General features: G+C 41.0%; 1 protein-coding gene across 8 annotated transcripts in view; it reads left to right on the forward strand.

The window, feature by feature from the left end:
- Positions 1-12,833, forward strand: part of LOC116639844 (death domain-containing protein CRADD) — a 264,137-nt gene extending 251,304 nt beyond the window's left edge. For 5 of the 8 annotated variants that reach the window (XM_032416509.1, XM_032416508.1, XM_032416511.1 and 2 more), the window contains exon 5: positions 11,031-12,832. In XM_032416509.1, coding sequence (XP_032272400.1) covers positions 11,031-11,332 — 302 coding nt within the window. In that variant the 3' untranslated portion in view covers positions 11,333-12,832. Of the gene's footprint in view, positions 1-11,030 lie in introns of all 8 variants that reach the window. The other 3 variants (XM_032416514.1, XM_032416516.1, XM_032416515.1) reach the window with 1 other exon arrangement.
- Positions 12,834-13,162: the final 329 nt, after the last annotated feature.

Below are 13,162 nucleotides of genomic sequence, written 5' to 3' on the forward strand. Positions count from 1 at the left end.
CAATTATTGCTAATAGTTTTGTTGTTGACCTTCCATGGACTTGATAGTCAAATCAAGTTTTCCATTACAATAAGTATGATTTACTTGTATTTTGCAACAGGGCCTTGTTATTTAAGTGGGCGGTCACTTCATCATCCTGGAATCAGGTTTAGAAAGACCAGTTTATTTCTTCACCTCTCTGTGAGGACCACATTGTTCTCTGTGATTATCCATCAGAACAAGTGGTTCTAATTAGTTTTCTTTTCAAGGTGCTTTTCTTTCATTTCCAGTCAGCCAGTCCCTCAGCCAAAGGGATTTCTCTGCCCAGCCACTGCACTCAGGGACTGGGGTTCACGTGGGCCCTGGGAGGTGGCCGGTCAGGTTGGCTTTCTCAGGTTGGTAGCATCCCCATCTCTCCATTCCCTTCCCTCCCACAATAAACCATTCTTTCTGTCTCAAATACATTCTTTCATTTGTGTGTATTTCCACTAATGGTGTTGTTTTGAAATATATATTTTTAAATTTGCATTGTTATAGGTCTCCTTTTTTTAAAGTATTTTATTTATTTATTTGAGAGAGACAGAGATAGAGCATGAGCGGGAAGAAGGGAGAGAAGCAGACTCCCCGCTGAGCAGGGAGCCTGATGTGGGGCTCGATCCCAGTACCCTGGGATCATGACCTGAGCCGAAGGCAGATGCTTAACCCACTGAGCCACCCAGGCGCCCCAGTCTCCTTCTTTTTCTTACATTTTTGCTTTATCCTAACTGTCCAGCGTTCCTTTTGTGCTCCCTCATGTTTGTCTCTTCCCCTAGTAATGAGTTCAGAGATTGCTTCCAGCAACTTTCTTCCCACAGCGTTCAGACATGACCCCTCATGAATCTGTATGAGAATTTTTTTGGGATCTATAAACCCCAAAACAGGAGAACTGGGTTATAAGGCATATGTATACTTCCTAGCACAAACAGTGTGACTTTGTATAAACAGCCTTCTACATGTCCCTTATGGGTTTCAGAGTTTTTCTTAGGTACATATACATAGGAATAAGATCGTATACCACCTTCCAATTTACCCCCATGCATACTTGCTTGTGGAATGGCTGCCCAGTCCTCATTTCTACCAGCAATGAATATAGTTCCAACATCTCCACATCTCTGCCAAAACTTGGTATTGTCTAGATTTCTAGGCACATAAAGGAATTTATCATGATTGTTTCCATTGTTATTTCTTAAATTTCTGTGTTTGAGTATCTCTTTTTTGAGTTTCCTTTAATTTGAGTCACCTTGTCATACCTTCATCCTTTTTTCTATGGAGGTGCTTATCTTTCTCCTCTTGGTTTCGGGAGTACCTTGTACAGTCCACATAGTCCGGCCTCCTGGGTTTTAGACATTAACAAGTATCTTTGTCCATTCTGCTCTGTCATCTTGGGTGATGGTTTCCTTCACTGAGCAGAAATCTTTAATTTTGATGGAAAAAAATCATCTTTTGGGGATTCTTTTAAAAAGACACTTCCCACTGCTGGTCATAAAGATAATCTCCATTATTTTTATTAACTTTGTAGCTTTACCTTTTATGTTTTATCTTTATCTACACAGATTTCATCACTGTTTATGATGTGATATGAAAGTACAGTTTTATTTTTCTCTGTATAATTAGTTTTCCCCAGTTTGGAGAAAGCCTCTCCTTTCCCTATTATAAAATTTTAATTGTTATTACAAGAATTGTCATGTTTATGTTATAATAATGTCATCCCACCCAGGGCACGAAGGACTCTCCATTTATTCAGATCTTGCTTTATGTCTTTTAATCAACACTTAAAATTTTCCCCATTGAGGTCTTATGTGATCTTTGCTAATTTAATTTCTAGATACTTTATAGTTTTTATTGTTTATTTTATTTTTTATCATATTTTGTGTTTGATTGGTTTTTGTTTTAAGTTGTTACCTGGCAATTGGTTTTTGTTTTAAGTTGTTACCTGGCAATAACCTCTTAATTGTTCTAGTGGACTATCTTCTTCTTTTTTTTTTTTTTTAAAGATTTATCCTTTATTTGAGAGAGAGAGTGAGTGGGAGGCAAGGGCAGAGGGAGAGCAAGAGAGAGTCTCAAGCGGACTCCGTGCTCACTGTGGACTCCAAAGTGGGGCTCAGTCTCACGACCCTGAGATCATGACCCAAGCCGAAACCGAGTCAGACGCTTAATTGACTATGCCACCCAGGCATCCCTCTAATGGATTATCTATTGATCCTGGCCTTTTCTTATATATTAGATCAAATGGTCTGAAAATAGTGATAGTTTTATCTCTTCCCTTCAAATGCTTATACCTAACTTTTTTTTCTCTATAGCTCCGGTTAGTACCTTCACTACTATATACAATAGTAATGGTGACATTGGGCATCCTTGTTTTGCTTCTGTCCTTAAAGGGAAAATGTTTAAAAGATATCTATTAAATCGAACGCTTATTGAAGGCTTTTATAATCTTCACCAAGCTAAATAAGTTCCCCATATTCCTAATTTTTAAAGAAAATTAAAAAATTATGATTTTAAGAAATCATAAATATATGTCAAATTTTATCAAATACTTTTTTGTACCTATTAAGATAATAGTGACTTATCTCTTTGGACTACTGATATATTGAATTAATTGATCTTGTGATATTAAAATTATTGTAATCCCGGGATAAATTCTACTTGTTCATAATATATTATTTTAAATAGATCTTTTTTACTCCGTTAACATTTAGGATTTTTACATCTAAAATAATAATTGAAAAAAACCTGTAATTTTTCTTTTCTTGTATTCTCCTTATCCTGTTTGGAACAAAAAGTAAGCAGCCTAATAAAATAGGCTGTAGAACTTTTGTTATTTTTCTATTTCCTAGAACAACTTATAGACGATAGGAAATTAAATGTTTCATGAACATTTGATAGAGCTCACCTGTAAAACTGTCTGGGCCTAGGGCTCTTTAGCAGGGGAAGGCTTTGATTGCCATTTCAATGTACTTAATACTTAGGTCTATTCAAGTTTTCTATTTTTTCCTGCACCAATTTTGGCATTATATATATCCCAGTATTGGTTCATCTAGATTTTAAAAATGTATTAGTATACTTGTGTTTATAGTTTATTGCTCAGCAGATTTTCACTCCTAATGCCCTGTGAGAACATTTAATACCCTGTCCTGTTGGTCTTGGGCTTGGCCACATGCCTTGCTTTGGTCAATGGAACATCAGTGGACTCAGCCTGCAGAGGCCTTACATGGGAGGCCTTACATGGGAGGCCTCAAGGGAGGCAGGGGTTAGCCTTTTGCTCCTAAAAAGTGGCTACACTAGAAAGGGGCAGTCTCTTAGCTCAACTTTTTCTCTGGTCCAGCAAACCTAAAGCATATGATACTCCCATCAGTGATAGTGGTTCACTGCAGCAATGAGTTGGGAAGGGCAATGTATTACCAAATTCTGCAAAGGAATGTATATAGTTTTTAAAAGTGCAACCCGTGTCCAACCGAGTCACTTGTTATAAGGAACTCATATGTACTTACATCTCTGGTTATGACACAAAATAACTGAAGTTTAAAAAGGAATTTTATAGGGGGAGCCTTGGTGGCTCAGTAGGTTAAGCAGTCTGCCTTTGGCTCAGGTTATGATCTCGGGGTCCTGGGATTGATCCCGGGGTCCTGCGATCGATCCCTGGTTCTGGCTCTCTGCTCAGTGGAGAGCCTGCTTCTCCCTCTCCCTTTGCCCCTCTCCCCCACTTGTGCTCTCTTGCGCTCTCTCTCTAAATAAATAAATAAATAAAATATCTTTTTTTAAAAGGAATTTTATAGTTAAAATCCTTTCTGTTAGTGTAGATTCCTGAGCTTAGATTAATCTGAGTCTCCTAGCTGTTGCTTATGGGTCTGCTTTGCCTTTCCTTTACTCCATAATCTTCAGTCTTTGAGCTGTGCTTTTGAATCCTATATAGTTCCTCTTTTTTAGGTCTCCATTAAGGTGGCCACATATTATAGAATATAGATCAAAAAGAGGAGGTTGACCAGACAGGAAGATGGGCTTGCAGACTTTCCTTCACTTGGAGATTGCACACTCAGCCAGGATAGACCAGAGGGTGCTGTCCATACAAAGATTTGTTGGAAGAAATGACTTCTTTTTCTGGTACAAACAAAAAAGTCAGAAGCACATAGCTAGTGGAGATGGTGAATTGGAAACTTGACTTGGAAGAACTTTTTTAACAATATGATGAGGTTTTTTTTCCCTTCCTTCCCCTGTGATCCTCTGTTTTGTTTCTTAAATTCCACATATGAGCGAAATCATATAATTGCCTTTCTCTTAACTATGGGAAACAAACTGAGGGTTGCCGGAGGGGAGGTAGATGGGGGGATGGGGTAACTGGGTTATGGGCATTAAGGAGGGCACGTGATGTGATGACCACTGGGTGTTATACGCAACTGATAAATTACTGAACTCTACCTCTGAAACTAATAATATACTATATGTTAATTAATAGAATTTAAATAAAATTAAATTTAAAAAAGAATATGATAAGTTACTGTACATCGAGTTCCATATTGTGCTCAGCAAGGGGCTAAAGGTTGGAGGAATGCAAGAAGTAGAAGACATGATCTCTGTCCATAAGGAACTTGGGAGACAGAAGCATCCTATAAGAAACAAAAAAGTTAAGGGTGAATCTTTTAGACCTGACTCTAAATACAATAGGAATTGGAAAGGAGATTTTTCATGGTTAATTAGGTATGAAAGAGGGAGGAGGAGGTAGTTGGAGATGTAATGACCACAGTGATGGGAGGGTGGAAGGATGGAGGGCACACAGGGAGATGGGGAGTGGGGCGTTTATCCCTTCAAATGGATGGCTTCATTGTGGTAGATGGGCTTGGTAGAGAATGTTGTTTTGTTTGAAACATGGGAGTTTTAACTTCACTGAGAATGGGATTAAAGAGCTGCATGCAAGGTTTAGAATCTGTATAAGAGAGAACATTCTGTGAGTTTAGGAGGAGCTAACTCCCTGCTTAGGATATTTAAAACTAGTTGATACTTACGTCACAGTATCTGGTGGTTCTTAACCAGGCACAGTACTGCCTCACCCCAGGGCATGTGGACTTGTGTGCTTAGGCAGAGCTGCAGGCCACGGATCCGAAACACCCTGCCGTGCATGGACAGCCCTGCATAATGGATGGCCCTGCCTGAAATGCCCGTGATGCACTTGGTGAGAAACACCAGACTTCCCACACTTCAGTCATTCGGGTTCTACTGGCACAATTTTTGCTATATCTTTGTACCACCTGTACTGCTAACTTACTGCTTTTATTTAAATTTACTTTTTATTTAAAAATTTACTTTTCAGGGCGCCTGGGTGGCTCAGTCATTAAGTGTCTGCCTTCGGCTCAGGTCATGATCCCAGGGTCCTGGGATCGAGCCCCGCATCGGGCTCCCTGCTCAGCGGGAAGCCTGCTTCTCCCTCTCTCACTCCCCCTGCTTGTGTTCCCTCTCTCACTGTCTCTCTCTGTCAAATAAATAAATAAAATCTTTAAAAAAAAATAAAAAAATACAAATAAAAATTTACTTTTCTTTTTTTATTATTTTTGTGTCATTCTATATCTGCTTTTTAACTTTTATTTACTTATCTTAGTTCTTGCAGTCATGAGTTTGAAATGTTATTTATACTTTTCTAATTGTATTAAAATAGATACATGACTGTTCTAATACAGAATGTTCACCCATGGACCACCTGATATCCTCTTGTACACTGCTCGTGGTATGCACATCAAGCTCTGGGAAACAGTGGCCAGATGGTCACAGTGGATTAATTCATAGCTTGACCTGATTTTATATAGTGTACCCTTGGATGTTGACACTAAAGCCTTGGGACTCTCATTTTTTCAGTAACTTCGCATTCAGCAGAATTCATGCGTTGGAAGGGCCTCGTGAGGATACTTCTGCTCGAGGTCAGACAGCACAAACAGCTGTTATTGTCTTCTCATGTCTGGAAGGCCTCCTTGGAAGGGCTTGACGTGCTCTTGGCTAAGTAGTGCTTCTGTGCCAGTTATCTTTGCTCCAGCCTGCGTCCCCAGACTGCTGGCCATCTCCCAGTTATGGGGCAGTATTCCCAAGGGATATGTGACCCTAAAAGTGCGGGGGAATGAGAGCAAATACTGCCCTCACTCCCAAATAATTGGCCCAAAGCCTATGTTGCATTGAGAGTTGGCCAGGAGTCAGAATGGTGACGGAGTAGTGGGACCACAGAGGCTCCCTCCCCAGCACCCGATGAACTGAACCAAAAAGCAGTTGAGAACAGAAACATTCGCCAGCATCAACCAACCAAACAAACAAAAAAACAACCAATCACAACTTTTATGCCAAAGGAAGGCAACACCCCACCCGACCCTTCAGAAGCAGTCCTGGGAAAAGAAGGGAAGGGTACAAAATCCTAAGGACCACTACTAATTCAGATCGGTATGAAAGAAGCTGGTGGGGGAGGTGAGTAGACGGCCTTGGTAAATGCCAGGAGACATCAGCAGCAGAGGCAGGAAGGCAACCCAGGCAGGCCATCTCTGCATTGAGCTACAGGAGAGAGACCGCAGGAGTGCGTGCGCCCTGGCTAGGCAGAGCAGGCTCTGGTGTAAGACATTTCATTGGCTTCCAGAAGACAGAACAGCACACTGGACCCCCAGCCAGGGCAGGCCTAGTTCTCCTACCTCTCCTCCGTGGCAGAACACCACGTAGAAAGCATCAGCCAAGCACAAATTGTAGCTCAGAGAGAGAGCGCCAAGGATACCTTGGCTTACTATAAAAGAAGCTCTGGATAGAGATGCTCATGTTAAATGTGAGCAAGATGAAGATAAGTGTCATGACAACCATGTGAAAATGCTACAGCAGTATAAAGACAGGAACATGGATTGCAAAGAGTAAACATACAACCAGTTGGGCCTGAGCAGAAACCCAAAGCAAGAAAACTCAACCTCACAAGTATTTTGTGCTGTCGGAGAGCTCAGGATCAGTTCAGTGGAAATAAAAACTCAACATCGTTATGATAAAACAAGAATGAGATTTTTTTTTAATTTTTATTTTTAATTGTGATAAAATATCTATAACATGAAACTTGCTATCTTTCCCATTTTTAGGTGTACAGTTCAGTAGTGTTAAGTGCATTCACATTGTGCAGCCAAGCTCCAGAACTCTTTTCGTTTTGCAGAACTGACTACCCATTAAACAATTCCCCATTCCCCCCACCCTCTCCCTTGGTAACCACCATTCTTTCCATCTCAATGAATTTGACTACTGCAGGTACCTCATAGGAATGGGATCATAGAGGACTTGTCTTTTGGTGACTGGCTTATTTCACTTAGCATAATGTTCTCAAGTGTCACCCATGTTGTAGTTTGAGTCAGAATGTTTTCCCTTTTAAGACTGAATAATATTCTAATCTATAATATACCACATTTTGTTTCTCCTTCCATTCCTTGATAGACACTTGGGTTACTTCCACTTTTTGCTATTGGGAACAATGCTGCTATGAAGATGGGTGTATAAATATCTCTTTGAGTCACCTGCTGTCAGGCCTTTTGGGTATATGACCCAGAATTAGAACTGCTAGATTGTATGATAATTCCATGCTTCATTGTTTAAGGAGCCACCATACTCTTTTCCATAGCAGCTGTGCCATTTTACATCCTCACCAACACTTGTTATTTTGGGGGGTTTTTTGACAATAGTCATCCTAATGGATATGAAGTGGAATGGGATTTTTAAAAGACACACTGAAGAGGGGTACCTGGATGGCCCAGTTAGTTAAGTGTCTGACTCTTGGTTTTAGCTCAGGTCGAGATCTCAGGGTTATGAGATTGAGCCCTGTGTTGGGCTCTGCTCTCAGTGAGGAGTCTGCTTGGGATTCTCTCCCTCTCCCTCTGCCCCTCCTGGTGATGTTCTCTCTCTCTCTCTCAAAATAAATGAATATATCTTAATAAAAAAAAAAAGATAGATTGAGGAGCCAAGAAAAGAAATTGAGGAAAAAACACAGTACAAGGTTTGAACCAGAAAAAAACAAAACAAAATAAAACAGCATAAACATAACCAAACATCAAATGAATGGCATAGGGGAAAAGCATGAGATGATCACAGAAAAGGAGTTAAAGTAATAAGACAGAAAATGACAGCTATGGTGGATGGGGAAAGCCATCTAGCATCTGGGGCAGAAAAAGAATGCAGAGATATGACATAGGAAAATTTTTCTGGAAGGGAGAAAGAGCTAAATCTTTGGTCAGAAGATCATGTGACATACCTTAAAAAGCAAATAGAGAATGACCAAGATATACCTGATCTAAAGCTTCAGTACTGTAAGCCCCAGGCTGAAAAAGCAAGTTATACAAAATGGGGGATGGTCAAATTGGTGTCAGAATTCTCCATACCAACATTCCCCTCCATAAAATAGGAGCATGATCTACAAACTTGTGAGAGGAATAAAATTACTTAAATAATGTAAAATTTTATTTATAATTTAAAGCATAATATTGAAATGATATGAAATTGTTTTCACAAATGTTATTATTCAACAATGAAAGCAGTAAGCAGACAGTCTTGATCTGAAGGAACTAAAGGAATGTAGTGACCATGAGCATTTCTTGATAAAAATTACCTTATGATGAAATTGACCCAAATGACTCAAATCAATGGGTGATGGGTATTAAGGAAGGCGCTTGTTATGATGAGCGCTGGGTGTTATATGTAAGTGATCAATCACTAAATTCTACTTTTGAAACTAATATTACACTGTATGTTAACTAACTAGAATTTATATAAAAACAAAAAAAATAACAGATTCAGGAGTTGAAAAGCCATGGTTAAAAAAAAAGTAACAACGAAAAAGAATTGATGAACATTCAAACCATTATAATGTAGTTTTAAGACTAAACAACTTAGGGGGAAGATTATTGTCCCAGAACCATAAAAATGTTATGCACCCAACACAACAAAAATGATATAAGCAATGGGGCGCCTGAGGGGGCTCAGTCAGTTAAGCATCCAACTCTTGATTTCAGCTGAGGTCATGATCTCAGGGTTGTGAGACCGAGCCCCGTGTTGGGTTCTGCGCGAGGCATGGAGCCTGCTTAAGATTCTCTCTCCCTTTCTCTGTCCTTTGCTCCCTGCTTATGCACATGCGTTCTCTCTCTCTCTCTCTCTCAAAAAAAAAAAAGAAAAATGATATAGGCAAGAAAAATGATGAGGTATGAGGAAAGGAAGAAGAAATATCAAGTGTTAATTATAGAGCGTTAATGTGAAAATATATAGTTTACCTCTTAAATTTTCATATACTTTTTTCAAAAGCAGCGTTAAATCTTTTGTGTGTGTATATGTGTTGCTGTTGTTGTTTAAATATTTAACTGTAGGTCAAAAAGCCATTTAGTTTTCACTTCTGTTTCTTTTTTTTCTGTTACATTCAAGCAAAATTAAATAACCTTTATGAGAAAAAAAGCTATTAATACAGGATATGTGCCTGAAGAGATGTCCAGAATGATGTTCAACAACTCTAAGTACAGTGGTGGGTTATTGGATGACTTATTTTCTCCTTTATACTTTTTTATGTTGCTTATACTTTTTTAATGAGCCCACATTTTTGTAAAAGTGCCCATAGTTTTATAAAAGCCATAAAATCATTACCGTTAATATAAAATATTGGTCAGTAGTATTGTCATTATTCTAGTTGCTTCTTAATCATTTCAAAAAAAATGAACAGTTTTGTCTTGACAAACACCAGAAAGAGCCCTTGATAGTATTTTTGCAACTCGTGCCTAAGATATTGGCACGAGGCATGTGCAGTGGAAAACATTAGCTATTCTAATAGGATGTGTTTTGCCTTCTTAGTGAATTCATAATCTAAATAATGAGCTGGTGAGTGTGAAGTGGGATTGACTCGGATTCCCATGATGCTGGTGACAGAAAGTATAGTACAAGTGTAGTGTGGTTTGTTGTACACATGGCTGAATGACGAATATGAAAACCTCACTTCTAGTTTGGGCCTAACCAATAAGCAGCACCAGAATTTTGGGCGTTTGGAGTGCTTCTCAGTCTCTGCGCTTCCCTACATTGAACTTCTTCTTTCTTGAATTTCCCATGGTCTCCTGCCTCCGGGCCTTTGCACAGGCAGTTCCCTCTGCCCAAGGCACATTTCCTTACCTTTCCCTTCATGGGGCTCTTTCTCGTGTTCAGGGCTTAGCTTTAGCCTCCTTCCTCTAGAAGGCCTTCTGCATTGTAACAGATGGTACTTCTTCCTGCATGCCTGAGGCTCGGTGTCAGAGTTCCCGCAGCAGACCGGCCTCGGGAAGACTGGGATCTAGGAAGTGCAAGGTTAGGTTCTCTCATTGCCCTTCCACAGCACATGCTTTTGTCTTCCTCCTCTGGGCTCTGCCAGGGTGGTAACTCTCCTCCTGCTACCTCATGGCCTCTGAGTTTTCTTTCCTCCTCAGCAGGCCTCTTCGGTTCTGCTTCTGTTAGAAACTGCAACTTTGCTTGGTAATGTTCAAAGTTTATCAGGAGAGAGAAGCTGTTCTATTTAGCCCATTTCCCTCCAGCACTAGCCATTCCTGCAGGAGAGAGTGTCACCCCTACGCCCACAGGCCCGTGCCGGAGGGATCTGGGGCCCAGGCTGGCATTCTTAATTCCCTCTGAACCCCCTGCTTGGCCTCTCTGGTAAAAGAGATGGAAGGGGAGAAAGCATGTTACAAAGCGGGAAGTGCCATGAGACCCTACACATATGTGTTATATATAAAAGACCAAAAAGAAAGATCAAATCATTATCAGTGGGGTTTCTCTGATGGGATTTCTAGTTATTTTTATTTTCTTGTTTTCACATTTTCTGTAATAAACATTTTCACAGACGCTAAATGGCATTTTGTAAGCTCCTATATATGACCTTTTCCTGAGCAGCCCCCAAGAAGACTAGGGAGAGTTGGCTCTGCCAGATGAAGCATCGTGCTGTTCTATTCACATTTTTCATCTCTGCCCCCATCTGATGTGTTTGTTTGCTCTTTTCACCCTCATGTCTTTCTTTTCCCCAGATGACCAGATGACTGGGATCCCCCCGCACATCCTCAACAGCTCCCCATCCGACCAGCAGATCAACCAGCTGGCTCAGAGGCTGGGCCCCGAGTGGGAGCCTGTGGTGCTGTCTCTGGGCCTGTCCCAGACGGATATCTACCGCTGTAAGGCCAACCACCCCCACAACGTGCAGTCGCAGATGGTGGAGGCCTTCATCCGCTGGAGGCAGCGCTATGGGAAGCAGGCCACCTTCCGGAGCTTGCACAGAGGCCTCCAGGCCGTGGAGGCGGACCCCTCGGTGCTCCAGCACATGTTGGAGTGATGGGGTCTCCCTCCATCAACCCACGGGGGAGTGTGTCCCCAAGTTGCGTGTGCGGAATCCTAACTTTCTCCCAGGGCAGGTAGTTTTGGGGGCTTGGTGGGGGGGGGGCGGTTCTTTTCTTTTTAATGATCTGTAGATGAAAGGAGAAAATGGGATTTCCAGTTGATGTTACTTGAAAGGCCAGATTACTCAGTAGCTCTACCACATTGACTTGACAATTCATTGTTTTTAGTTGCTTGAAGATTGAATTGTTTTAATTGTGCAGGTTTTAATTGTGTGAGTGCCCTTTAATAAACTGGTAAATCATAATGGCTCCAAAAAAATTACTGTCTTATCATATTACATGCAGGTGTCCTATATATACATATATATATATATATATAAAGCATCTACTTTGATATTGCCTGGGAACTGAACTGTGGACTTTGCTATTAATTATGATGATAATAAAAAGTGAATTACTGTATATAATGTGGCCTTTCATGAGACAGTATTGTTTGTTTTTCCTCATTTCCTGTAGTACAGAGATTAAGGGTGTAAAAGTACAGTAGTCCTTTTTTTGAAACAGAATTACTAGTAATAACAAAATGGTTACTTTCTCCAGTCAGGATAAATCGCTCAGACAGGGTGTCTGAATTAAATTTAAGACACTGAAGCTCCTTGCAAGACCAGTTCAGATACCCGCATGCATCCCTGAGCCCTTCATCTTTAAGAGATTGCTTAAGAAAATCCTGTGTTTAAAGGACTTAGTTGGGGGACAAAAGAGGGTGTGGTCTTTCCGTTGACGTTGTAGTGATTGAAGTGTTACACTCCTAAGGAGTATGACTTAATCTTCTGTCTTTCTATTAATGACACATGGTATTTGTCAAATGCTTTACTGTTTTCAAGGTTTTTCATATACGTGATCTCATTTGGGCCTCACAAAAATCCTATGAAGTAGTTGGGCAAGAGAGGTGAGTCTCCTTCTGTAGTGAGATTAGGTGATTTGCTGGGGGCGAATGAGCTAGAATGTGTCTATGGAGCCCTGCTTCTTTCCAGCTGCTCCCTGCTGCTTCTCCTCCCCTCTCCCGTGCTCCTCGAAGAAGCTTGAGTCCTGTTCTCCTGTTAGCAGCATTGCCGTGGACAAGCTGCTCCTCTTCTCTAACCCTGCACAAAAGAGGAAATGATTGTCCCCTCCTCCAAGATTTTTGTGATAATTAAGGGAATAATGTCTGCCCAGGACTCATCTAGTGCCTGGCCCTTAGTCAGCTCTCAGAAGTGGTAACTGTTCATTTGCTGCTGTGGCTGCCCATGGATGAAGTTCACAGGCAGAGCTGGTTAGTGGCTAAAGCTGAGGGCACTGCAGAAGAAGTGCTGTGACCATGTTTCCTGCCAAGCTTTAACATGTGATGTAATTTACTAACTCTACCATGGGTCCAATCAAGAGAGGGACAGGATGGGGCGCCTGGGTGGCTCAGTCGTTAAGCGTCTGCCTTCGGCTCAGGTCATGATCTCAGGGTCCTGGGATCGAGCCCCGCATCGGGCTCTCTGCTCAGCGGGAAGCCTGCTTCTCCCACTCCCACTCCCCCTGCTTGTGTTCCCTCTCTCGCTGTGTGTCTGTCTGTCAAATAAATACGTAAAATCTTAAAAAAAAGAGAGGAACAGGTGAACATTCCCAATTCGTGATCTGTTCTTCAGAATAATTGGGGGATCTATTTCGTAATCCTAACCTAACCCAGGATTTTTTGCAAAGGGGAAAAAAAGTGTACTTTTTACCTCTCTCTGTTCTGGGACAAGTGTATAGAATGGTAGAGTTGAATGTGAAGTGACTGCTCCGAAAGGTGACAGTGG

The sequence above is a fragment of the Phoca vitulina genome, unplaced genomic scaffold (assembly GCF_004348235.1).
Source record: "Phoca vitulina isolate PV1807 unplaced genomic scaffold, GSC_HSeal_1.0 scaffold19, whole genome shotgun sequence".
Taxonomy (NCBI): Eukaryota; Metazoa; Chordata; class Mammalia; order Carnivora; family Phocidae; genus Phoca; species Phoca vitulina.